This window comes from Neolamprologus multifasciatus, chromosome 2 (assembly GCF_963576455.1).
Source record: "Neolamprologus multifasciatus chromosome 2, fNeoMul1.2, whole genome shotgun sequence".
Taxonomy (NCBI): domain Eukaryota; kingdom Metazoa; phylum Chordata; class Actinopteri; order Cichliformes; family Cichlidae; genus Neolamprologus; species Neolamprologus multifasciatus.
Window position 1 is genome coordinate 7,502,078 of NC_140440.1, and position 27,404 is coordinate 7,529,481.

The 27,404-nt window shown below is 39.1% G+C and overlaps 1 protein-coding gene across 2 annotated transcripts; it reads left to right on the top strand.

The window, feature by feature from the left end:
• The first annotated feature begins 435 nt into the window (after positions 1-435).
• LOC146523923 (uncharacterized) lies at positions 436-23,334 on the top strand. 2 transcript variants are annotated; one of them, XM_085131536.1, is made up of 8 exons: positions 436-5,070; positions 7,388-7,545; positions 8,710-8,966; positions 10,465-10,552; positions 13,001-13,113; positions 15,364-15,513; positions 15,622-15,712; positions 22,151-23,334. In XM_085131536.1, exons 1-8 carry the CDS (start codon positions 4,974-4,976, stop codon positions 22,187-22,189), a joined length of 993 nt encoding a protein of 330 aa, XP_084987662.1. In that variant the 5' UTR covers positions 436-4,973; the 3' UTR covers positions 22,190-23,334. The 2 variants fall into 2 exon arrangements, with proteins under 2 accessions (XP_084987662.1, XP_084987669.1); XM_085131543.1 differs by having other exon boundaries at positions 15,625-15,712.
• Positions 23,335-27,404: the final 4,070 nt, after the last annotated feature.

Here is a 27,404-nt window from a genome sequence, read left to right on the forward strand (position 1 = left end):
TTTTAAATATGATTTCTTAGTTAATGTTTACTGCACCAACTGATCGGACAATTTAGCAACTGCTAAATACCGCTTGTCAACGAGTCACTGCCTTGTTTCGTAAAAGGTGGAAAGCAGTGCAGCAAGGGTGTGTGAACGATTGTCCAACTTTAACTGTCAGTTCCTTTTTGTCCAACTCTGAAAAAGTACTTTGCACGTTAATGATTTAGAGCTGAATTCTACAGAAAGCAGGTCTTTAAATCAGCAAAATAAAATGTCTCAGTAATCCAAATAAGCTCTGTAGCATTTAGCATTCACATGAATTTCCTTTGTCACTTTACAGATTGCCTGGGGAGCATGTGCGCTTGTGTTAACAGGTAACGTAGTCATCTTTGGGACGATCCTGGGCTTCTTCCTGGTCTTTGGATCCAACGATGACTTCAGTTGGCAGCAGTGGTAAAACGGCAGCTGGAGGGGGACCTTAGTCTGAACTGTTTTTATTAGCGTTACAATTATTATTATTATTATTATTACTACTACTGTTATGGTATTACCGTTCTTGGTTCTTGTTGTTATTTATATGATGACCGCCCATCCATAGACTCACATCAAACCAGTGCAATACTTTTTTTTTCTTTTTCTTTTTTTTTACCACTCACATCATGCTGAACTGACACAAGTGAGATGGAAAATGCTGACTTTCAGTAGGATTTTTTTCCCATTTTTAAGTTTTACTCTTTCTGACTTCTGTGCTGTGAGTCTTTGTTTTCCATCTTTTTGTATGTGTCCACTTTTATTTAAAGGATTGCAAGCTGGTGAACAGCTTTTACAGTGTAGTATCTTTGAAGATGTGCTAGAAAGATTTCAAAATGAATGACCAAAAGGATACGGTCAGTGATGTCTGGCCTTCTTTTTGCAATTTAAAACATTGGAAGGAGCTTCTTCTTTGTGAAATTAATGTAAGTCAGCTGGAAATTGAGGAAAAATCTGCACAATATGAGCCAAAATTTCATCAGACACGTCTCTGTTTCATACAGGTCTTACTGGATTTGAGTGTCAACAGTTCAGCTGATATAATGCAGGCTTTTCTCAGCTTTCAGTCAGTAAAATGTGAACAACACTAAGCTTGAGTGTTCTTGTGAAAGTAGCGGGCTGTTATTGCCACCAACAGTACCTAACATGTGAACTCCATTATGTGTAAATGTGATATAAATCTTTCTCATGACACAAAGTGAGGAGGTGGTGTTCAGGAGCAGTGTGCAAGGATTCATTTTAAACTCCCTCTCTATCACACCAGAGATCAAATTAAACTGACTTGGTGATTTCCCAGGTGCAAACATGGCGGGCTGCTTATTCACCAGGTTTTTCTGCATCCAATCGGCTCGTATTCCAGTTTGTGTGAGTTAGCGTTTTTCTGTTAGGTCAAGAAAGCATGCAAAGCCCGTAGCAGCCGCCAGCTAGCATTGGATTAGCTCAAGGACAGCAGCCTTGTTGGAAACTCGGCCAAGCTACCCTAAGAGCCAGGCTACTTATAACCGAGGCCCAGTCAGTCATTTAACAGCCTTTAAGCTTTTGAACGCGACTCCCTCAAAGTGAAAGAATCCAGTGACTTTGCTCTGCATTCCAGCTCTGGCACATACTGTATTTCCTCACACCAGCAAAAAAACAAAAAAAGAACAAAAAAACACACCATATGATTAAAATTTGAAAGTATTGGGTCGTGTAAAAAAAGTCTGCATGCTGGTTTATGTAATCTGCTGCAGCTTCTTGATAATCAGGGCCTGCAGTCAGTCAGGTGCAGCGCCTCAGACTGCTGTTACATTTAAACTGCATTAGTAGTGACTAAACGAAAAGTAAAGCAAATGCTACCCTGTAAAGAACTGCAGTGACTAATGGAGCTTCAGGTGTGTTTTGTTGCTTTCTTTGGGTTTTTTCTTTTTGTTTTTGTTGTTGTTTTTTTGTAGATGGCACTGTTTGAAAATGTCTGAGTTTCTCCAGCCGTTACAAGAATCAAATGTTTTGTTTCCATGCAAATTTCCAGTGGACATCTTCACACATTTTGGCCTTCAACCAGTTTAATTTCCATATTTAAATCGTATTTTTAGGGTTTTAGAAGCACACATCCAGCAAATAAAACAGAAACAGTCCTACAGGAATTGTTTAGCATTTTGGTGAACTTGCTCGCATGTCTTGCATATGAAGCTAGACGTGATTGATTGCTTATCATAAGAACTTTCACAGGAGGACATCCGGGCTCTGAAAGAAAACCAAGCCTGTCAACAAGTCCAAAGTTCAGCATTAATTAGAATTTACTGAATTTGTTTTAATCCATACAACTAAAGTTTAAAGCTATTTGTGATTTTAGAGTTAGTTTTTGAGCTCTAACTACTCTTTGATAAGAAATATTGGTAATTTTGTATTTTAGTTTAATTTCCCTTTACTTACCTAAAGTTTACTTTTTAAATTGTATTTTAGCAGAGCTGTATTATAGCTCTGTACCCCCTTGTTCCAGTCTTTAATGGTAAATTAATTAGATCTGTATTTGAGCTTTGTCAAATCAGACTTCGAGTACAGTATTTCCTGCATTAGTCAAAGACCATCCAAGAAAATCATTAGGAACCATTTGAGTGAACCTCTGGCTGAAATATATGGGCTGACAGACCTTTGTGCTGGGTTAATTTGAACTTGTGATCACAGAGCTCATATTTCCGGCCTTCGTTCAGCCCTACGAAAGATACAAATATTTTTAAAAGCAACACATTGACGGCAGATTTTTGTTTGATGTTAAAAACATGCTTTAAAATGTACTACTGACATGATTTGTGCGTATCACGATGTAATCCCATGAACGAATCCTCTGGTGGTAGTCTGTGAGCCTGTCTGTGGTTCAGACAAGCAGGGTAACTCTGTGTTTCTGGGACGTGCGCATCTGTATGACACGTTTAGCTAAACGTGTCAAATGTTCTCAGATTTTCTGTTTTGTAGTCTGCCGTTAATTCTGAACTGTCAGTCTGGCGTGAAGATGTGGGATTATTCTTAGGTTTCTCTCACGGATCTTTGAAGGATGTTGTATTTATTTATTTCACTGGATGCTTTGTGTCAAGGTTCAACGCCATTTTCTATCTCAATTGTTATGTTGAAGATGAGGAAGTCAGCATGGTGGTTTCTTTTTTTTTAATAAACGCCATTTTTGAAAGTCTTCTTCATTTGAATGACTACAGATGCATTTCACTTAGCACAACTGTATCAGGTGGAGAGATGCTGATTTGTTAAGAGACGCTCATGAGTGTGAGGGAAAAAAAACAGGGAAAACGTCTCATAAACCCTCTGTAGGTTGCAAAAATAGTATTCTGATATGCTTAACATTTTCATAGTTATTTTTAAAGACACAGAAACATGGACTCCGATGTCTTCCAGTGTCTTATTTTTGTCTTACCTACTGCACAAAATCCCCCAAATATCCAGTTCACTCTTGTGTAAAATAATAAAAAGAAGAAAGGTGTCACTCCTCAGAAGTTTGGCAAATATCTCCTGCTTGCTCTAATAACTTATCAAAAAAGTCTCCCAGTTAATTTTCTAGCTCTGTGTTTATGAACACAAATTTTGATAGTGGCAGAACTTTTTTGTTTCACTTTTTATTCAGATCCATTCAGATAATCAAATCCTGATTGATGGCGATCCATCCGGGATTATCAGTGCTCCACATTGATCACTTTGTGGGTTCTTCTCCTGCCTTTTTAGGCCTGATTGTAGATCCAAAATGGAGATCTCTGAGCCTCATAGCTATCTGCTACATTTGCTTTGGGACATGGTTCTCCATTATGGTGGAAAATGTGCAGATTGTCACCAGAAAAGGCAAACTAAATAAATAATAGTACCAGTTAATTAATTAAAATATCAACTCATTTTGATTATTTTTTAAAAATAATTTCAATATTTTATTATTTATTATTTTCTTGTTCCTTTGCTGGGCTTGTAACAAGCTTTGCGGCTGTCTTCATTTTAAATATCCATGAATGTGAACCTAATCCAAAAAATGTCTTCGATTGTACACACAGGGAAGTGGCTCTTAGAGGCAGTGTGTCTCCCTCTGGTGGCGGAAAAACTGTACCACAGGTTCGAGAGCGAACCACAGTCCCCTCTCGAGGTGTCCAGCTCTATTATATAAAGCAAGAGAAAAGATTTAGGAAAATAAAGACAAAGCGTCTCCTTTATGAGCACCAATGCGCCGCGGCCTCAAACCGCTGAAGATGACTTCCTTTACATGACCTCAAATAAATGGAAAAGCTGTGTATCACTTACAGAGAAGGCTTTTCCATGTTGTTTGTAAAGTAAATAACACACTCACCTTCACCAAGGCTGCACAGTCCTCTGGATTTTTTACTTGCTAGCAACAAAATACTGAAAACCTAGTGAGCTGATCTCCATGGCAATATATGAAACCTAAACCAACACATTGACACTTTAACACAATACATTTGATAAAGTTCTAGATTTTAATGCACATTCATGTGATTTTTCTTTTTTAAACCTCTTATGCGGTCATATATAATAAAGCACTAACCTGAGGCTGCTGCCATAAAGACTCCTGCCTGCTAGATACAACATGCCCGACTTCTTCAGCTCAGCCACTGCCTCGGGGGAGAACTTTACAACACAATTTGCATATAAATTAAGATCAGCCTTTTACTTGGTGCATGATGCAAACTTTAGTTTTCCCTCTTCATTCAAGTAGCAGGCCAGATGGCAAGAAAATTCACAGAGAGACACCGCACCACTTCCATGTTGTGACAACAGCAGCTTGTTTTAATGCTGAAACGTGCCCCTTGTAGGTGTGCACCAGGTAGGAGTCCTCTTTAAGACCTTCAGGTAAGGTTAAATATTGCGGGAAATGTGCACGCTATGTCCTCTCAGACCATGTGGGACACACCCGCCCTGCCCCGAGGATCATGGGAAGGCGGTTTTAGGTCTTTCAGGGAGCAGATGAGACACAGATGATCATGAGGCGGTTTTTCCGAGCACACCGGGACGAGGACTTCAGTCAGATCCAGTATCTGACGGCCAAGTGCACCCGCCTAGCTCATGACAAAGGTAAGTCACAAAGGTCAAGACAGGTTCAGCTGACTGTTAATCTCTTATCTACATGAAAACTGCTAGTTTACTACAAAGGGGGAAAAAAAACTCTTCTCCCTTCAGGAAGGTTATAATGTTGACTACACTGAGGCGTTCGGATTATGGTCAAGTAGTAGATCAGATGAGCACCACACAATGTCTATACAGCTAACAGTTTAAATAAGATGGACATTAATATTTAAAATGTCATCAGAACTGCAGAAAGTGCTCCCATCCTTTTCTTTAGTCAAAGTACTGCTGGCTTTGTTATCATGCTTTGCTACAAGTCAAAGTCCTGCACAGAAAATGTTGCTTAGTATAATTATGTGACTGTTGAAAATGGAAGTGCTGCTACTTACTTATGGATTCATGAGTTTTTAAAGATTGTTTTGTTTGTAAAAATAGTAAAGGTAATAAAAAAATGCCCATCACAAATGTCCATAGTTAGACTTTACTAATAAATCTGAAAAATAAAGTAATAATAATTTGAAAAATACCTTGAAAAAAAGAGAAAAACTACATGAAACATGGCAAACATGTTTCAAAATATAAATTGATTAGCTTCAGTTTAGCTTAATTTCTAAACTTAATTTAGCTCAGTTTATAAAATCTATTAATTTTATTTTACACTATGATAAAGAGCATATGCTGAATGCGTATTAATACATTCTGCATTCGATGCACACCATCTCTGTAAAATTTATAGGAACAGTCTGACCTGCTGTTTCATCTATTTATATGTAAATATCTCTTTATGTGCTGTTGCATTGTGTGTGAGTGAATTGGAATCCACTTAACCCAGAGTCAAATTTCCTGAATGGAAAAACACGCTTGCCAAATAAACATCAAATTCAATCGAAGGTCACAGTGTTGTTAGAAGAACCACACATGTTTTGCGTGAAAAGAAATACTTTCATCTTTACGCTGTCAAGTAAAATGTGACGAACTAAAACACTGATCTTTAATAAAAACAGGCTTTATTGCAGGGTCGCTGCATTAGTTTGAGCCCGGTGTTCTTAATAAACAGAAAACAAAGTGCATGTTTCCTGCAGCAGATTACACTTTAACAGAATCAACTTTATAGTCATTGTGCAACAGTTTTCAAGTCAATGCAGTCACATTTACAGAGTATCTGACTAGAGCAAAGTTTATTTACAGAAATTTCTGGTAGTTTTTTTTAACATGTAATATAACTACAGTTTGTATTATCTGTTTTTATTGCAATCTGGGTCAGTGTTGATCTACTTAAAGCCCATACTGAGTTACAATGCACATTTACCTCTGTAATAAGATGTAAGAGTAGCAAGTGGTGACAGTGGGGTTATCTACTTTTTTAATTCAATTAAATTCCATGTTTAATTAAAATTTTATTCCATGTTATAAAATTAAAAAATATTGTAACAGGCTAAATCCTACATTAGTACTGATGTTAGTACTTGAGAGCATTTCTGGTTGTGTGTTTATTGTTTTGGTATCATAAGGATTTAGAGCTGTACTGACATAAAAACTTAACAATGTAACTAAGTATATTTACTCAAGTACTGTATTATAGAAAAATATACTATAGAAAAAAATAAGAATGTAAGTATTATACTCTACAAAGTTGTGCTACATTACAACTTTTTACTCCTTGAACATATCACACACAAAAATAAGTACAAGCAAAACTAAAACAATCAGTGGTTAAAGTTCACATCTTAACTTTGTTTTTAAATTTCATTTATTTATATTTATTTATTCTTTAAGAAAATGTTAATCCTGAATAAAAAATAATTTGTTGCAGCAAAAAATATTACTGAGCAGCTACATCAATAAAACTACAACAATTCAGAGTTTACTTACTTAATGGTTTAAATATAGAACTAAATAACTGAGCTAATTAAGTATAACTGACTGAATCAGTATTTTTAAGTATCAAAAGTAGTCTATGCAGTAGATTTTCTGCTTGGTAAAACTGATGTATCAGTTTTTAAGCAGAATTTAGTTATTACATTAAGTACATTAAGTATTATAATAGACATACTGGCAACTGTTATACAAACTATAGAGAAGTTCTGATACACTGTTCATATTTTATTTTTAAAATATGATTTATTTTTTAGTTAACTTACTTTTTCCCCCCCCCCCGCACTAATCAGTTAATGAAATGAAACCATCAGTGATTAATGTCTTCAGAGTGATAAGTGTCTGCAGTACAAAATTGACTGTTTAACATTAAGTAGTTAAGTAAAGTCAGCCACACAGTTACATCTAATGTGCTAAGTTTACCTAACTCTTCTTGGTTTTGTGGCCTCAGCGGTGTTGGACAGAGAGTTTCTGGTGTCCCGAGAGAGGGAGAGAAGGCTGCAGAATGATCTGGAAGGTGTGACCGCCCGACTCCTCAAGCAAGACCAGCTCAATATGGAACTCAGGATGAACCAGACCCAACTCATCAGCAGAATCCAGCAGCAGCAGGTGGACCGATTATGACTTATCTTTTACCTGTAGACAGAACAAGGCTGTCTGTTATAAATGTTAAATTTATATATTCAGCATAGATCAAATAGAGTAAGTTGCTAATAATTTATTAATAAATACAACTTAAAGTTTTACCTTCACATCATCAAGCTCTGAGGTATTCGCTTTCAGCTGAATCTATAATCACTGCCACTTCCCAATAGTTCTTGTTCATTCATATGCTACTCATTTTACAGTAGAAGTGGAAATAAATTAAATTTTGCACGATTTGTTGGATTGTATTTGTTACTTGGATTGAAATTTAAACTGTCACTGAGTGTTGCTGCTAAGTGACATAGATTTTCTTATTGGTTGGTTTCTGTACAGAAATCTCTCTCTTTTAAATATATTGCTTCTAGTTCAAGTCTAGTTTAAATCATTTAAACTAGACTTAAACTAGTTTAAATATTCTTAAGAAGTAGTGGATAAATACAGCTTATGAAATGAATAGGAAACTTTCCATTTATCCACATAATCTGTACCTCTGACATCAACAAATCAGCTCATCTTTGCTGTCTGTTAGTTACAGTGGAATTAAGTTTACAGTAAATGTGTTTGCACATGGAAAATGCTGATGTTTTGGCATTGGTTACTTACAAACTGCATACGTCTGAGCTACAAGAAGTAAGAGTTTTGAACCACAGAGAGATTTCACTGAACTAAAGAAATCTAATGAGCATCAAAACAGCTTTCTTGTCATATTAATTTCCCTGGAACTTCTAAAATTAGGTTAAAGTTGTTTCAGCAGCTTATCAAAGTGGTCAGAAGGATTATTTTTCATGCTTTTAGAGACACAAGTGATTTTTCAGCAGGGCACAGCTCAGCATTTATCCTGTGTCATACTTTAAGGTTGCACAGTAACAAATTATCAGCCCTCTTAGAGACGTCAGTGGTATTTGTTACAGTTTTGGAGAGCTTGACTCCTTCACTTTCCCCACAAAGACAGTATCAGGTTTGGGCTTGTCCCAAACTCTTTGACCTAAAGGTGTGTCTGATATCACTTATGCAGACTGTATTGGAGAATAGCATGTCTCCAGTGAGATTTGAAAAGGATAGGAAGTGCTGAAGTGTTCATGTGAGCACATCTGCAGTATTCTCAGTATGTCCGTGTCTTCCCCGCAGGACCTGGTGAACTTGCTTCAGCAGCGCGTGGTCCTGCTAGTGGAGGCGAGCTCCCGGGATGCAGAGCTACTGCGGCAGGTCGGCGCAGAGCTGCTTTGCCTGCAGAGCTCTGAGGTGAAGCTGGAGAGCCTGGTGGAGGAGCTGCAGGCTGAGGCCCAACACAGAACTGAGGTGGCAGAAAATCTCCAGACAGAGGTGTACGCTGAGGCCCAGCACAGAGCTGCACTCACTGAGAGCCTCCACGCAGAGCTGCGCAGGTAAATCTTCAGTCTCTCCAGTATGAAAAAACACTGAATCATGTTTTCTTTCTTTACTTGACACAGTACAATTTGGTTTTCGTTTGCAGAGGTAAGCCGCAAAACACACAATGAGCTCATGTAATATAGGAATACATTTTAAGTTAATACTCTGACATGCTCCAAAACAGACGCACATTTAGACAGTGGAGGGGTTCTGAGACATGAAAACACCTCCTGATGTTTGATGAAGACAGTAGTTTTGCATCTTTTTCATGTTGTTACATTTTCTTTGTGCCATTTTTATATTATATTAAGGTATCTTTGTATTAACTTTTAAATCTCTTTGTGGCCATTTTGCATCTCTTGTGGTAGTTTTGCATCTCTCTGTAACTGACACCAGCTAGTTCTGAAACAATTTATACGTTTTGTGTCTCTTTGTGGTCATTTTGTTCCTCTTTATAATTGTTTCAAAACTCTTTGTTGTTATTTTTAGTAGAAATCTTGGATTACTTTTTAACTTTATTGTCTTTTTGTGGTTGTCTGGAGTCATTTTTGCCATTTTTAACATTCTAACATTTGACTTTAGATGTAAGAGGCTCAGGACCTCACGACTACTCTGGGCTTTAAAGCCGTCATTATAATGCTGTGTTCTTACTTCGTATTCTAAACAAAAAAAATGGACTAATCCACTAATTACTGTGGGTGGCACAGTGGTACAGTGGTTAGCACTGTCACCTCACAGCAAGAAGAGTTTTAAACCCCGTCTGGGACCTTTCTGTGTGCAGTTTGCATTTTTTAAAAATTGCATAGCTCTGGAGAAACTACCTTAAAACAGCCGCCTGTCCTCTGTATTGCTGAATTGTTAATGACTTGATTAAAACCTTATCGACATTAAAACATACACAATGAACATTAACCCAGATAAGGCTGCAGACAGAAAAAGAAAAAACATTAAAACGGTTGACTTTTGATTACCATCTTGTGGAAACTGAAGCCAAGTAAAGCTGTCACGGGCTGCCCGGCACAGAGAAGAAAATGGTCTCAGACTGTTGTTTCAAGGCTGAACAAAAACATCGAGTCTGGACCCGCGACTTTAAATCAGCTGAAAAGTCCTCCGAGCAGCGGCGAGCTTCAGTCTGCTGACGTTAAATCCTTGCAGAGTGTCGGCTTAGTGTCAGAGTTTGTTATCACATTATGACTCCAGAAATACAGATGAAAGAAATTTGGGCGTTTGCAGAGAGCAAAAATATTTACACTAAAACTTTTATCAAGACCAACACATTTATCTGATGGCTACAAAGAAATGAATAAATGGACTGTGAAAAAACAAAATACATCTAAGCACAATACGATAAGAGTGAGTATTTTAGTTACTTTAGTACTGTAAATTTTAAGTATGAGTGTTTATCTTACAGTACACTTTACATTGATGAAAGATCAAATAAAGATACTAAAATTAAAGAGTTTAATGAGCCGACACAGGTAAATAAGACATTTTTCTATTTGTCATCAACAGTAAGACAGTGGAGCTGGAAAGGCTAGAAGAAACTAACAGGACTCTGACAGAAGAGCTGACGGATCTCCGCAGAACTTATCAGAAGGAGGTGAGAAGGAAGAGTTTAGGACTGACGTGGGTCAAAGCTCAGAGTTTACTGCATATACGTTCGAAACAAAAGGCTGAAGGTGTAATATTTGCAGTACAAAGACTTAAAAAGTGTCTCTGAAAAGTCATGCAGAGACTGTATACAAAGGATGGACACAGCCACTGTGTTGTGAGGTCCTGTTTTGAACCATGAACTTTTTCAGGGTGGTCATCTTCATTCTTTGAAAGTAGATGTCACAGGTGAGGGGGCAGTGAGGGGAAGCTGCACACTCATGACGTTAGTAACACTCAACAAGCTACTCATACCTTCCAAAACCTTCTATACTTTTAGTTCTCTTTATTGTGTAGCAGTTTACACATTTGCCATATCTCTTTGGGGTTTACGTCAGGAGGGGAATCTGCTGTAAGAAATCTGGATACAGTACGTTTTATTGCAATCGCTGGTAAATGTGCAGGTCTATATTTTGAATGTAAAACTATTTTAAAAGTAGTCGGCACTTTCTCTCCAGCCTGAGCTCCTTTGGTAATTTGTTCCACATTTGAGCAGCTTCACCATGTTCAGTTTTTGATGAGTAGTCCAGGATGAGCCTAGCGGAGAGAGCTGCAGTGTTTGCACTGCGTCTGGAGATCTGATACGCGTCCTTACTGATGATTAGGATTTATGGAAAAAGCAACAGTATTTTAAAATGATTCTCTGCTGTGATCTGAGAACTGTTAGATAAACACTGCTGAAGAAACAAACTCATATCAGGCCTCTGAAGCACTAAAGTAAATACTGCTGTCGGTAAAAGCAAACTGTCCATTGCATCATAACAAAAAGTACACAGTGCTTTATTAAACCAATTGAATTTAAATAAAAATAATAAAGGAGGCAAGAAGTTTCCTGTGTGAAACTGTCCATGTGTTTGGACATTGTTGAGTGTGATCTCGCTTGGTATGCGCAAAGCCCAGGTTCAAATCATGAATAAGCTCACTCTGATGTTATAAAGACGCTGGACCCACGCGGCAAGAATTTTAATTACGTTAACATTTATTTAACAAAGTCAAACATTTCTGGCTTAAACAAGAAACTGCAAGACAATAAAAAAAGAACGTTGAGAGGCTCATGGGTTTTGTCAGTTATGTTGATTGTTTGTTTGATCTTCGGATAGTGTGTCACTTCGACTTATGAGATAGCCTTACTGCATTTCCTTTCATAAAGGATGAGCCAGTGTGTCTTGTGGTAAAGCAGGTAATAAAGGAAGCATCAGAGCAACATTCCTTAGCATGTATATAATCTGACCAGCTCTTATTATGGCTGCTATGCAGATACCCACAGGTCACTTCATTCAATTAGGAAAATTCATAAGCAAAATTGACTATAAACTGCACATCGAGCAAGTAAAGTAATTTCCTTATTGAGGTAAGAGCAGTCAAGCATTTGTACCTGAAAGGTGCAGCATGCAGGCAAAACAAGGAGGGCTCAGGACCATCACATATAACATCAAAATCCTCTATTCTTGGACCCTTAAAAGAACTACCCTCTAAAACAACCTATTAGCTGTACATGATGGGAGAAATCTCAGCAGAATCCCTTCGTCAAGGCAAATGCTGCTGGAAAAGAAAAAAGTGTGAAATGCAAGACTTTGGCTAATGAGGAGGTTCAATAAAATCATCAGTTTAGTGATTGCAGTGCTAGTTTTGTCCAGCAGATGTCAGGATCAGACACTTATTTAAACACTGCTTTGGCCTTTTTTGGGTTGAAACACAAATAAAACTGTTGATGAGTGACGGAGCTTTAATGAATTAGCAGTGAACAGGGATTATTTCTCTGTAGCCGGCTCCTCCAATCAGAAGTAATGGATTAACACTGTTTGTGCGGTCTCAGGTTACTTCAGGTTAGTGTGGCAGAGTGCCAGCTGTGAATAATGATCTGCCGCTGGATTCCGAAAAACTCACGGTTCAAATTTATGTAGTCTGTCCAAATTTTAAAAACTACAACCACCCAAGTGAGAGCACTAATTCAGATGTTGCTGGCATTAGGTCTGCATTGGTGTGTGTTGGGTCCAGGCATTAGCAGAACATTCCTCATTTATTTACACTCAGCTTCAAAGACTCATTGGCCTCTGCTTCATCCAGTCCATCAAACAGCAAACAATCCAGGTCTACAATTATCTTTCCTTTGAGACATCTTCACAAGGCCAAGAGAAGAGAACAGCAGACTGCAGAGTCAGTGAGAAACTTCATGAGAACAATTATTTGCAGGGGATAAGGCCTGTAAATTATTGTGAAAGGCCTGGGAGCAGAAGATTAAGTCTGACTCCACTGGACCCGCTCATCTTTCCACATGACACATCTTCTTTTCCTGATTTATATTTACACGCCCCCATCATAATTTTCTAATTTTGTTGTCTTGGTCACATCCTGGTTTTGGGAGAAATATATTTATTTATTTGTATTTTTTTTTGAGGTGAGGGAACTGCAGCAGGAAAATGAGGGAAGCCTGAGGAAACTTCAGGAGACGGCAGAGCAGTTCGAGTGGCTGTGTCAGCAACAGCGTTACTGGATGTCTTGTGTGAAGAGGTGAGTAGGGTTCTTTTTTTGTTTTGCTTTGTTTTTAAATATATCTCAGCTGTGTGTACCAAAAAACATAACAGAATCAGATTTTAAAGTCTTTATTGTCTGCACACATGCTCAAAGTTGATGTAAACAAAACCCTGAAAACCCCTTCTTAATATAAATAATGTGGTTCTGCATAGAAAATACATTTGTAAATGATTATTGGAAAGGAGACTTATCTACTTGCGTTTTTATCTAGCTGGAAGTGAGTAAAGTTCTGATTTCTTATAATATACAAAGCATCTACCAGAGTTAATGCATGTCAAATGTGATTAAAATAAACAAGCAAACTATTCCAGTTGTTTAACTGACTGTCATTTACTCAGACACAATTATTTTTTATTTGTATAGAAATACTTGATTTATTCTAAACAGTGATTAAAGGTACTTTTTGCAATTACCTTCTGCAAATGTCATTAAACATTTCACCACAAGATGGCAGTGTTTTACCAGAAAGTTCTAGTGTAGCTGTCCACCTAAAACGCAACAAAAGTGTGACAGTAACAATATTTCTTTAAAATGTTGCGTGAATATTGCTGTAATGGGTGTTTTTGGACTTAAATCAGATTAGACACTCAGTGCACCATCATGTGGATCAAAGTGGTATTACAAGAGAGCACAGCCCATCCTGATTTCTTGATATCACTGCAACACAATACAAAGACGTCAATAGATGTAACATCACAGCTGTTGTTGAGAGATTTGGATGAATTCAAAAAGTTTTTAAACGATTTTTTAAGCATTAACATCTTTTATCTGTCTGTTTTTTTTGTGGCAGAACTACAAAGCTACCTAAAATTCCCATGGTATGATTTGGCCTTGTTATGATGTTACTGGTAGCACTGTGTTAGTATGAGCTACATATACTCACAATAAGCAGACACATAGGGACCTAATTTGCTTTGTAGTCTGCTTTCTACCCATCTTATTTACTTTAACTCCATCTTCACCATCTTCTCTGGGGAAAAAAACTTCAAAATTCAATTCCCAACAAGCCTCTGACTGCATCTTTGTGCTGCCATGCAGGTTGGTTTGTCACAGCTGAAAACAGCTGTCTGGAAACAGCAGTGAGGGTGCACCACAGCACATAAGCTGCTACAGGTCGTAAAACTGAAACGACATGCTTAAAGGTGTTAAAATGTTACGGGCAAGAGATCTGGAAAGAGTGTTGTAGCTTCCAAAAATGTCACAAAAACCTCTTTTTAATACTTTTATATGTCTCTTGTAATTAAAGAAAGACCAATAAGTTGAGATAGAGGTCTGACAGCTGATTTTGCTAGAAATTAACTAAGTACTATAGTGTATGTGGGTAGGATACCACTCATCATCATGCATTTAGGTCACAGAAGTAACCATAAGTTTCTTTAAAAGTTAACTAACCAGCAATGTTTGTTCATCAGTCAGAAAGCTCTGCTAGAATCCCCGAAAGCCCTTCTAACACACTGGATGATATTTTTAAAGCATCTCCCATGTTTCGCCTTTATAACTGAAACAAGAAACATTGCAGCCTTAAGGAATCACTTAAAACCTGTTTTCGTGAGTCACTAGATCAACTTTATACAAAAAAACAGAGATTGATGATTCTTGAAGAAAGTTAAGTGCTTTCAAACATCTCCCCTCTGTGACCCAAATGTTTCCTGTTAGTGTCCCAGCCTTAGGCCCCAGAATTCCTCACATTAAACTCTCCAAAAGATTAATGCAGATTTCATGTTGAGGATAAGTTGGATCGTATGACAGTCTGTCAGGGACAGGGTAAGAAACTGAATTGTATTGTTCTGTTGGTCTGGTGTTTACATCAGAGGAATTTTGACTGAGAGCGTAAATGTGCATTTTTGTCCCTATCTTTTCACTTCAAATTGATACATTGATATATTACAAGTCCCGCTCCAGAAATTTCTAATGCAATCAGTGCAGGTAGTGCACATAATTCATATTCTGGGCCCTGCTTATGCACATTGCATTAGACACATTGGCAAACTCGTATCCAAAGCAGCTAAAATTTAGAAAGCACACGGGGGTTCAACATCTTGCTTTAGGACATTTTTACATGTGGATAGGAAGGTCTGGAAATCAACCCTACAATTTATAACCCCCTCCTCCAGCCAGGCTACATGCTGCTGCTGCTTCCTTTATAGATTAATTAGCAAATATTTAGAAACTCGTGAGATTATGTACGCTGTGCTTGAAGAGTTGCTGAGTTATCATATTCTACAGGTTCAAAGACTGCCTCATGGAGGAGAGAGAAGCTCTGCTGCGACAGGTCAGCAGGTTGGAAAAGAAAGCTGAGAAACTAAAGCGTTCACACGACGGCAGTCCAACACGGAGACTTGTCTGCCCCCTTCAGGACGCCGAGAGCTGTGACAGGTAGTGATAGATGAACAGATTTAATGAGGAACTAGTTCATTATTATCTGAGTGTCTTTTTCAACTTTTACTCACCTTATAACACATTCAAACTTCCTGTCTCTTAAAGCAGTTTAATATCATGGGAGGCAGACACAGTGACCAACCTGGAGTCACAGGTGGAGAAGTCAAACGTGCTGTGCGAAGAGCTCCTCGACCAGGTATCACTTTAATTTTTTCTTCCTGAATGGTTTTCTTATCAAAATTTGCTGCAGTTCCCCGAAGAAGAAGAAATCTTCTCACGGCAGCTTAAAGGTTACTCAAAATGTCTCCACGCCTGTTCGGTCTCGTGAAATCTTTGATGACACGTGGAAACCTTGGACGTGAAACATTAGACCTTCATTACAGTGCCAATATTCATTCGAGTATGGTTGCCAATCCCCAGAGGAGCTGCCGTGCTGTTAGTTCTTCCAGAAATTACAAGTGTGCTTTGGATAAACGTGTCTAGCATCTCTGCTGTGGATCGTCTAAAGGGCACACTTTAAGGTACCTGTGTGGCTCTGTTACTTCTCATGTGTGGAGCACGGCGGTGATTATTTTCTGTAATAATGTTACGAGAAACTGAAGTTTCGTGGCAGCTCAAAGTTTCGAATGCTTGCTGGCTCTCTTCGCGTGTCACTGCAGCCCTCAGATGAACCTTTATTTTTACGAAATCTGGTGGTGATCTCAGGACTGAAATAGAAGACATGAAAAAAGAGAGCTAACATTCATCTGGATGTGACTGCCAGTCCTTGAAGGAATTGTCAAATATCCAGGAGACTCACAGAACCACAGTCTAATAATTGTTTTTTTCTTTTTTACTTTTTATGGTTGAGTAGTCTTCAAGTATTCAGTGAGTAACTGCTGCGCGTTCCCCAAATAACCAAGATTACATACATACAGTTCTAGTGTCCTCTTCATGAAGAAACTGTGACAGTTGGCATAATATGTGCATGTAAATGTGTGCTTGTATTGTCACTTTTACCGACCTTTCTAATCTAATAATACACTGTAACTCGGTGTATTTCAACCCAAACCACCATCCTTCCTTGAATCCTTGTATTGGGACCCTTGTGGGGGCAGTCAGATGTACTGCCTCCTAGGTCAACAATCTCTGCTTAAACACTTCTGTATGGAACTACAGAAAAAGGTCCAATTGAATCATATAGATGGAGTTCTTGTTGGCTGCTAAACATAAAACTAGGCTGTTTGAACAATCGGCTCGTGCTGTGCTTTCTTTGGGACACTTGAAACATCGGCTGTTTCCTTTGGCCTTAGAATTCACGAACCAGTCTGTAGTTTCCCCCTTTTTCCCCCCTCCAATGTCACCTCTATCTCTACAGCCATCTTTTCAGTGTTTCGAAATATTTGGATCAAAAACAAGAGCAGACCCGTGCTGAAATATTAGAAATCCAAACCATATTCATCTGGTCACAGCTGCCAGTCCGCTGTGGGCTCATTGCGGTGCCAGAGAGTTTTCCAAAAGACTCTGAACATTCATGTGCACTGAAGTATCATCAGTGTTTTTGAACATGGACACACGAGTCTGTACAGCAGACTGCATGCATATAGGAGGACTAAATAAGCCAAAAAACTGGATTTACAAATATCCGCTCAGCACATAAAGTGGAACCATTTAAATTTTTTGAAAGTCACCCTGCAGGACTGCTTCCAATAATAACTGATGACAGTCGTTGACTTTTTAGGTCTTTGGAGAATCCAATAGTGAAACACATCTGAAAAAGTTGGGGTAGCATAACCAATGTAACAGATGAAAACAGATAGAAATAAATTAGTTATGATTATAGGCTGTATCTAAAAGATGGTGTAGGCACAGTGACCTCACCCACTGACTTCTGGATTTTTCCATTTTGAACCATCAGCACTGCCATGTTGTTTTTGTTTAAATGATGTTGTTGAACCATCTAAGCTTTCTCCTTGTAACTTGCTCTTAAGATGGGAACCAGGTGTGCAACCACTTGCAATCAGTTGTTATCATCGAACCGACTTTGAATGTAAATAGTTGGCAGCAGACTGTCTCACTGGTGTTTTATCACTGTCTTAACACACCAGAGTCCAGTAAGACCTCATGGATTTTGAAACAGAAATTCCTCCACAAATAGTGACATAGTTGATGCAGAGCGGCGATTTAACTGCAACACGGAACAGGTGCTTGGTACCCTTGTATTTCTACAAGAATAAAACCACAATACAACCAGTTGGAAACCAGTTTGGTCGAATATTGCAGACAAGTTGCATTCACTGACACAAACTTACTCAAACCTTCACCAGTCTGTCTCAGAGTGATTGTAGTCAGTCTGAGACAGACTGCGATTGCCTCCCACCAGGCAACCCGTGCAGTCGCCTTGCTATCGACAATAGTCACCTAGAGTCTGAAGATGATGCATGTTCAACCTCTGGGCGATCAGTTATTTGCCACAACTGCTTGAAAACTGGTCACAAAATGTGAAAAAATCCAATGCAATCACCAAACCAGTTGCTAGAAGGGAGTTCTTCTTTCCCACTACCTAATTTTTATGCACTGAAAGTTGCAGCTTAGTTTATGATATGTTCATTGCATATTGGATTTAATCAAAGTACCAGTTTGGATTGTGTTAGTAGTTTTTAATTCTTTGTATAACTGGGGCTTTTATTATTTTATTTATACACATCCATAGTATGCTACACTCAGAACTGGGTACACACAGTTTTCTGTTGTTGTTGCTGTGATGGCATTAATAGGGGCATCACATTTGCTGAATTTTCTGAAATGTTTTTGATGCAAATCACTGAAAAGCTGAATTGAAAGAGGAAACTTGTTCAGGAGGATTCATATGTCTGACTTGTTGTGTTTGTTAAAGTTTAACATTTTGAGAGATAAGCTTAATGGGTTTATTTTCAAGGGTTAGTTGAAAGAATTGATGCCTCTTTCTATTAAATATGAAGCTGGAGCGAGCAACTAGTTAGCTTAGCTTAGCATTCAGAACCGAAATACAAGGAAACAGTCTAGTTTTGTGCGAAGGTAGCATAATCTACCACTGGCTTTTAGCTTACTTGGGGGCAATCGTGGCTCAAGAGTTGGGAGTTCGCCTTGTAATCGGAAGGTTGCCAGTTCGAGCCCCGGCTCGGACAGTCTCGGTCGTTGTGTCCTTGGGCAAGACACTTCACCTACCGCCTACTGGTGTTGGCCAGAAGAGCCGATGGCGCGATATGGCAGCCTCGCTTCTGTCAGTCTGCCCCAGGGCAGCTGTGGCTGCACCTGTAGCTTGCCTCCACCAGTGTGTAAATGTGTGTGTGAATGGGTGGATGACTGGGTGTGTAAAGCACTTTGGGGGGACTAGTAAAAGCGCTATACAAATACAGGCCATTTACCATTTTACCATTTATATTATTGTGTTTTATATTCGTCGTTTAATCTATAAAATAAACAGTGTGAAAATAACAAATATGTCATTACTGGGACGTTTTCCATCACTCAGCAGATTCACCAGTAAATCACTGCTCCAAACCAAGAAAAGTCCTCCGCTTAATACCCATAAAACCAGAACGTTATGTTTTCCAGTTTAGTTTTTCCAGTCTTTATGCTAAGCTAAACTAACCATATTTCTCCTGAGTGTATGCATTTGAAGAGCAGTGTGCAGATAGTAGCAGCCTTGGGATTGTTTGAAAGGATTCTGTAAGAGTGACCAGTGCAATGTTTTAAAATCTTTGGATAAAAGAAGAATGCACAACTCAAGAGCAAAACAGACATTCAAAACAGCGATAGTCATGCGAGGATGGCTTCCAGTCCCCTGTGGACTTGCAGAACAGCCAGAGCATTCATATAACTGATACTTCATGGGTACCAGAGTCTAATCAGTGTTTTATTTTTCTGTCTGCAGCATGCTTTAAAAAGTTAGAGGGCTTTGAGGAACTTGAGGTTTCAAAGCCATTTTGCAATCAAATAGGAACCCCACGATGTCTCACAAAGAAGTCCTTCAGGAAGAGCTTACAAATCCTGACAGGACCTCAAACACTTCATCCTCCTGCAGGATTTTTATAGTGGAAGGTGTCTGCCTGGCCACTTTGGGGATTTTTTAAAGCCCTCACATCTTCAGAATGACAAGTTCAGTGTTTTAAAAAATTGGGGATAAGAGGAAGCCTGACAGACAGAACATAAGGCTAATAATCGTGTGCGGATGGCTGCCAGTCCCCCAGATGAGCTGCCAGGCTGCCAGAGACTTCAGAGGTGGCTGATATTTCTTGGGCTCCGGATTCACATCAGACCTTTTCACTGTCTGTCTGTCTGTCGGCTGCACATGGCTTCCTCCCAAGCCATTCGAGTCCTTTTCCAAAGCAGCAAAGAGATGACTAATAATGACTGGAGGGAGGTGATTGCCAATAGCCTCTGTGCTTCATTCCCCTCACCTCTCACAGACTCTGCAGTGCATTTCTTGGGATAATTATTCTGATTGAGTGCAGATGATGCAGAATGGGTTTTTTTTGTGCAGTCCCTGCTGAGCTGAGAGAGGGAAGAAATTTAGCTGGAGGAGCAGGGAGCACCGGAGTCATAGAGGAAACAGCCATGAAAAAACACATTACCAGCTCTAACATGATTTATACAAATGGGAGATTCACATTGTGTAGACATAACTATTGTTAGATGACAGAGAGAGAAAAGGAGGACGCTTACTGTTCATTGGGCTGACATCTGCAGATATAGAGAGATGTGCTATTTCAGACAGAGTGGTGCTGCTGAAGTACAGGTGAATAAAAAAGTCTCAAATTCTTGGCTAAATATCAGTGTGAATCTTCTTCTAGTGTTTAGATTGAGTAACTTATTGAAAGACCAATAAGTCTAACTCTGGTTCTCTGGGTAGTTTTGGAAATATAGGAGAAGATACTCTGTCTTTAAAAAAAGAAACCCTTTTAAATCAGAGTATGGCATCAACTCAGTTAAAATTCTGGGATATTGATCTGTTCAGTTGAATAACAGAGAGGATTGTTAATTAAATTCTGGTTCTTTTGTGTTAATTAAATTTACAACAGGTCCACTAGATGTGGAACAACGAGACAACCCCAAAACAGGAATGGTTTTACAGGTGGAGGCCACTGACCATTTTTTCCGATTGCTCAGTATCAATACCCAGCATAGTCTCAAGATCACAGAATATACCTGATACCATATTTCGAGATATCTTTCGAGGATGCCAATGTTCACATTTTGGACAGTGAGGACAGATGGTTTGAAAGAGGAGTGAAAGAAGCCATCTATGTCCACTGTGAGCGACCATCTTTGAACAGAGGTGGTGGTTTACGACACCAACTGTCTGCCATCTATAATCCAGTTTTGAGTTCCCTCCCCAGACGCCTTAACGCCCACTCACATCCTGGGCCATCTGACCTCAGGAATTCGCATGATAAGGTGGGGCCAGGTTTCACAATGAGCTCACCCGAAACCCTGGCTGATTGGGACCCACACCCTGTTTCACACCTGGGCTCAGGTGATTAGAGGATCATCAAGGGGTCCTTTTGTCCCTCTGTGGGGGGACACTCCCACTAGGTTTAAATCTGGGACTCCCCACCATTTGACCTTAGAACTGAAGAAGCTTCTCGGATGAGAGGTGAAACGTCTTCAAGCAACTTAAAGAAGTCCAGATGCTTTTCTTTGCAAGCTCCTTTGACTACGATGACCTGGATGACTGAGAACCTTCACAGAATATACCTGATACCATGTAGTCTGATTGGCATTTGCCACAGAATACCATAATTGGCAGGTCCACCATTAGTGCCCTGTGCTTTTCACAAATGAGGGCAGCTTCACCTTGAAGACATGTGACAGATTTGAAAGGACCTGGAGAAGCTGTGGAGAACGTTATGCTGCCTGTATCACCGTTCAGGGAGGGACCACGGAGGGATGCACTGACCTCTACAGACTCAGCAATGGCATCCTGACTGCCATTAAATATCGGGGTGAAATCCTTGGCCCCACTATCAGACCATACACTGGTGCAGTGGGCCCTGGGCTTCCTCCCGATGTATGACAAAGCCCGACCTCATGAGGCAAAACTTTACAAGCAGATCCTGGAAGATAAAGGAATTGATACCACTGACCCCCACGCACATCTGACCTAAATCTAATAGAATGCCTCTGGGACATTATGCTTGTCCATCTGACGCACCAGATTGCACCTCAGACTATCAGGAGCTCAGTGATGCCCTGTCTAGATCTGGGAGGAGATCCCCTAGGACACCATAGGAACAAGTGCTGAGTGCCATTCTGAGTTCTGAATTAAATTACAAAGCGAACTAACCCGTTATATGTAAAATTGCATGTTTTGGAAAGCTGCAGAGAGCTTGCACTTTTTGCTATAATATATGCTGCTTGCAAGAAGATTTGCTTTTTACAATCGGTGTGGAGAATACACAGCACAGAGTTACGACAGTCACATTAACAGGAAAATATAGCTGGTTAAAATAGAAATATCCCTCAATCTCACTTTTAGCATTCATTTCCAGCCATCCTTTGACCTGTACTTACTTTCTTTGAGGTTTTTCCTCACTCTCAATTCCCTTCTTGTGCACTCTTGTGTTTATTGTCTTTGGTCATCTTCACTTACATTTTATTTTTCTGCCCTCAGGCAGGGAGCCCTATCAACGGATACCAAAAACCTCCATGAGGACAGAAGCCTGGATGTCTTTCTTTTCTCACCTTCTGCAAGCCAGGAGATGCAATGTTTTATGTGTTTGTGGTTAGCTTACCTTCCAGTCATTGTTTTGAAAAACCAAACACCCTTGGAAAAACACACCCGTGAAACCACACACGCATTGTTTTGTTTCCACTATTGTTCATCGTGATATATGACCGAATTAAAATACAATGTGCTCCTGTCCCACTTTTGGTGTCACACATGCACATCACATGTGCCTCGACTCTGTCTGGTCACATTTTTCAGTAATTGTCCATTGTTCAAACCTTGTAATCAACACCACTAACAAGAGCACAAGCACCTGCAAATGTTCTCTTTTGTTGTTTTGCCAATGAAACGTTGCAGGAAAACCAGCAGCTGGCGTGCAGAGGAAGCAACAAATGTTCTTTCAACCAATATGAAGCAATACTGATTATCCCCCCACTGGTACAGCTTGACTCTGATGAGCAGATCGCTTCATTCATCAGTTTGCATGTGGCTCAGATTAAACACAGTGACTCAGACGCTTTATCATATGTGAACCATATGATACATGCTTATTGCAAACGCAGTTTACACACGGTGAGCCAAGACATTTAAAGTATGCATTCTGTCACATCACAAACATTACACTGCAATCAACATGAGGAGCTACACGTTTATTCAGGACTACAGCAAACTTTCAACATGCATAAAAAAATCTTAACAACACTAAACCATTAATGACACAGGAAGCATCATTATATTTCATCGGCGATGCTGGGACAACATTTTTTGTTAGCATGACAGGGGTTTGTTTGACAAACAGCGGACAAGATGTGTGATTTAAGTTTTGACTCCATGTTCAACAGGCTTTACACAAACTACACCACAGTCTCATAGCTTTAATGGCACGACCACCAAGCTCCTGCACTCAGTCCGATGATGCTGAATAGCAAACATTTGCTTGCAAATATCAAACATATAACTAAAACTTTGGGTATATTGCTACACATTTTATGTTTAAAGCTCACAACCAAAAACCTGCTGACTTCATGTTGAGTGAACCATTAAAGTACTTACTGGTTTCAGGGCTTGATCCAGTATTTGAGGTAATCAACTTTTAGCCTGGAAATATCGCTAATTCTCTATGTGAAATAAAAATAATGCATATATATATATATATATATATATATATATATATATATATATATATATATATATGTGTATGTATGTTCATAACTTACATGATTATGTTGGCCCATAGCCTATCAGACCATAAATTTTGCATGGTGTACTACAGAGGAGAGATAGTTGGGTATTAACCTATAAATTATGTTATAAAAATTAAATTCTACATTTCAGAACTGGAGGACATATTCAACTAAATCACACCAGGACCACATCCATCTTGGAGCTCTGCCTTTGCTTCATTGTAAACCCCCAAATTTAAAGGTTTCTTGACTCTTTTGCTTAGTTGTTATGGTAACAAACTGACAGAAAAGGGAGTGACTTATTTGGTAGTTTATGCTACTGTAGAATTCTTCCTTTTGCCAAATGAATGTATGCTCTTTAAAAATGAATTTATAACAAGTTACAAGCCTGTCTAACAGCAAATAAACCTCTTAGCATCCACCTCAGTACTACGAAGCAGGACTTTCTTTTGTCCAGGTAACTTTAGGGCAACCCTGGGTTTTCTGGTTCACTTCTTTCCAGGGTACATCGGGGGTAACTTATTCTGCGACCATAACCTATTCCAAAGCAGGTTATGTATGTAGGGATGTTAAGAGGTTAAAATCTACACTGAAATATGTGTATTCAACATATAAGAGTCGAAACAATTTAAGGTTTCACGTAAACATTGCCACTAAAATTTTAGCTACTGACATAATGATATTGATAACATCAGTGTCAATTAGAAACTGACAAAAAGGTTAAATAAATAAATCGCAAATACGATCGTGGCTCAAGAGTTGGGAGTTCGCCTTGTAATCGGAAGGTTGCCGGTTCGAGCCCCGGCTCGGACAGTCTCGGTCGTTGTGTCCTTGGGCAAGACACTTCACCTACCGCCTACTGGTGTTGGCCAGAAGGGCCGATGGCGCGATATGGCAGCCTCGCTTCTGTCAGTCTGCCCCAGGGCAGCTGTGGCTACAACTGTAGCTTGCCTCCACCAGTGTGTGAATGTGAGAGTGAATGGGTGGATGACTGGACGTGTAAAAGCGCTTTGGGATCCCTAGGCGGGACTAGTAAAAGCGCTATACAAATACAGGCCATTTACCATTTACCATTTTTTGCTAACATTCAATTACATTTTTTTTTTTTTACATATTTGTGGGATATATATTATGTAATCTTTTTGGATGTACTTGTTTGAATTTGAAAGGACCAAGACACACCTGGCAGATAACTAAAGTACCAGTAACATATATAAGTAAGATCTATATTAATGCTTAAGGGTGTGTGTGGATAATGGATAACACTTTGTACCTTTTCAGGGGATGTAATATGATTAACCTTCGAGGCCGACCAAAACTTTTTAAGCAAATACTTTCTACTGACTCTTTATTTTTCAGTCTGAGGATTAGTTCAGCATCGTAGTCATCAACCAAAACACTGAATTTCATCACCTCTTCCTGTGTGATAATTAGACCACACACCAAAGTTAATCCTGCATATTGAGGTCGCTGTACACTGAGGCTAACTTTGCATGAAGTTGAATCACAATCGTTGTGTTCTTCATTTACTCTCCAACTGATGCCAGATGGGTCACACATCTATTAAGCACCCAACAGCAGGGGGATGTGAGGATTTAAAGAGGAGTTTGATGGGTCATAAAAGTGTAAATATCTTCAAAGAAGTACCTTGAAAAAAACGAAAAGCAAACCAGAGAAAAGGAAAAGAATCAACTCATAACAAAGTGGCAGATTTTTTGTGAAAACACACTTACACAAAGTGGAGACACTGGAGTGAATACTGATGATGGATACTCATTGCTCAGGCATTAATTAAAGTCTTTTTGTCATTTTAAATGATGAAAGAATATTTATGAACACTTCAGCCAAGTCTGTCTTTTTCTTCTATTATCCATGTGATAATTAGGCAGATTTCCATTTGAGGATCTTATCTGGTGGCATCCAAGGTCAAAGTTTCCCTTCATCCACTGGATGGCTTATAAATTTTGGACTTTTAACTGCGTACATGCAGCTATTCCTACTAATAAAAACTCCTCCCATGGCCATTCATACTACACCAAAGTAACTAAGTAATAGAAACAATAATATGAGAGAAAGGTTTGAAATTACAGTAGATAGTGAAAAGTTTTTCAATTTCAGGCTGTTTTTTTTAAAGGCCATTTGACTTCAGTAACACAGGTTTAGAGACAGGTCAGTGACCCTCCTTCTACTAGCAGTTGCTAGGTAAAAATGTGGATTCCCTCAATGGTTGGCAAGTGGGTGCTAACAGTCGCGAGGGGAAATTAGTAGCAAAGCGATATACGGTGATTGCTTTGGTCACTAGCAGATTGCAGTGGTCACCTGCTTTTTGTTGTTTCCAAGTGTTGCAGACGAGTCAGAGTGTTAGAGGCAAACTGCAGCAATGTGCAAGTGAAGTGGGCAGATAGTGTGGAGAGAATGAATTGGACCCAAATGCAGAAAACAGAGAGATGAAGGTGAATGTCTAACAGAAAGTGAGCCTTTATTGTTGGCTGCACAAAACACTACAAAACAAAAGGCGACGGGGAACTAAGATAAACAAACCAAAAAAACCTAAATGAGAAAAACTAAACAAGAAACCTGAGACATAGAAATAGAAATAGATAGAAAAAACCTGGAAAAGCAGAGGCAACAAGGAGGAAGACATGCAGATGACGAGGAACACAGGAAAAACGCACTATAAACGCAGAGGGCAATGAGGGAATATGTAACAGGAGGGAGACACAGCTGAATCTAACTAGATGAGATGAGACAGGGAGGAAGCAAAACAGAATGCACTGACACAGGACACGAGACTGTCAAACTAAAACAGGAAATACACAAACATCAAAACCAGGAGCACTAGACGTAACACAAGGAAAGGGAGGGAGGCACAGTGACAAAACCTAAGGGCTGGAAAATCACTAAAGTACTAAAGAATAACTTAGGAATCTAGAAGTGCAACAGACAAAATCATTAAGAATCACTAAATAACAGAACACTAAATAAACAAAACATAAACACGAGGTCACCAGACCATGACAGTGAACAAACAACCAGTCAGGGAATACAGATTTTTACCTAGCAACTGGTGGATGCCGGGGTCGTTGATTGGTCTCTGGGCTTTTGTAACTGAGATGGACATTTATTCAGTTTGTTTCTTTTTTGATTAAGAAATTGTGAATTATGAATCTTACTTTAATTTAAGATTAATTATGGCAGGTTTTTGGAAAGATCCTTTGCCATTACAGGATTTCCAACACTGGACACATTGTGCCAACTTCACAAATATTAAAATGAAATGAGAGAAATTGGAAGACATCATCTTCATTATTATCAAGAAATGAAGTAATCTTGCTCTCAACCATCTGGTTTGTGGGAATTTTTTAGCCTTGGCGGCGATATGTGGTCTTGGACTACTCTTGTTTTATTTAAGCTTATTTATGTGTAATCATGCAACTAATTCACACATGTTCTCGTGATTGACAAAGATGCTAATGAGCATGCTCTGGCCCAAAACGGGGAAACTCCAATCTTTCTTCATCATCATGTACCTGAATGTTTTTGCAAACTTTTTTGGCCTGTGCACCACTCAGCAGTTTTTTTTTTTACTGAAATTAATGAGTAGCCATCTTGTAACTGGAATCCAGTTCTCCCTAATACATCTATCCCAATCCATCCCGGGATAGTTGTCGGCAGTATACACAGGCCAGCTCTCAAGCTTAATAAACAAACCTGTTGGGTCATACATTAATAATCCAATTACATCCCTGCTGTCTGTAGGTCAGAGCCAATTGCAGGCAGCTTGTGAAACTACTGTCTGCGTGGCTCACAGCACAGACCTTCAAGCAGTCATGTATAATAAAAACATGCATAGAAAAAGACTAGTACTCTTCAGCCTGATTTTAAACACTCGATAGCTTCTCCTGAAAACCAAAAATTCTTAACACATTCTTACATTTCAACTGTGTCGAGTACCAGTACAGGTGGTCCATGTGCGTTTCTGAGTGCCCCTGCCACTTAAACCACGTGCATGT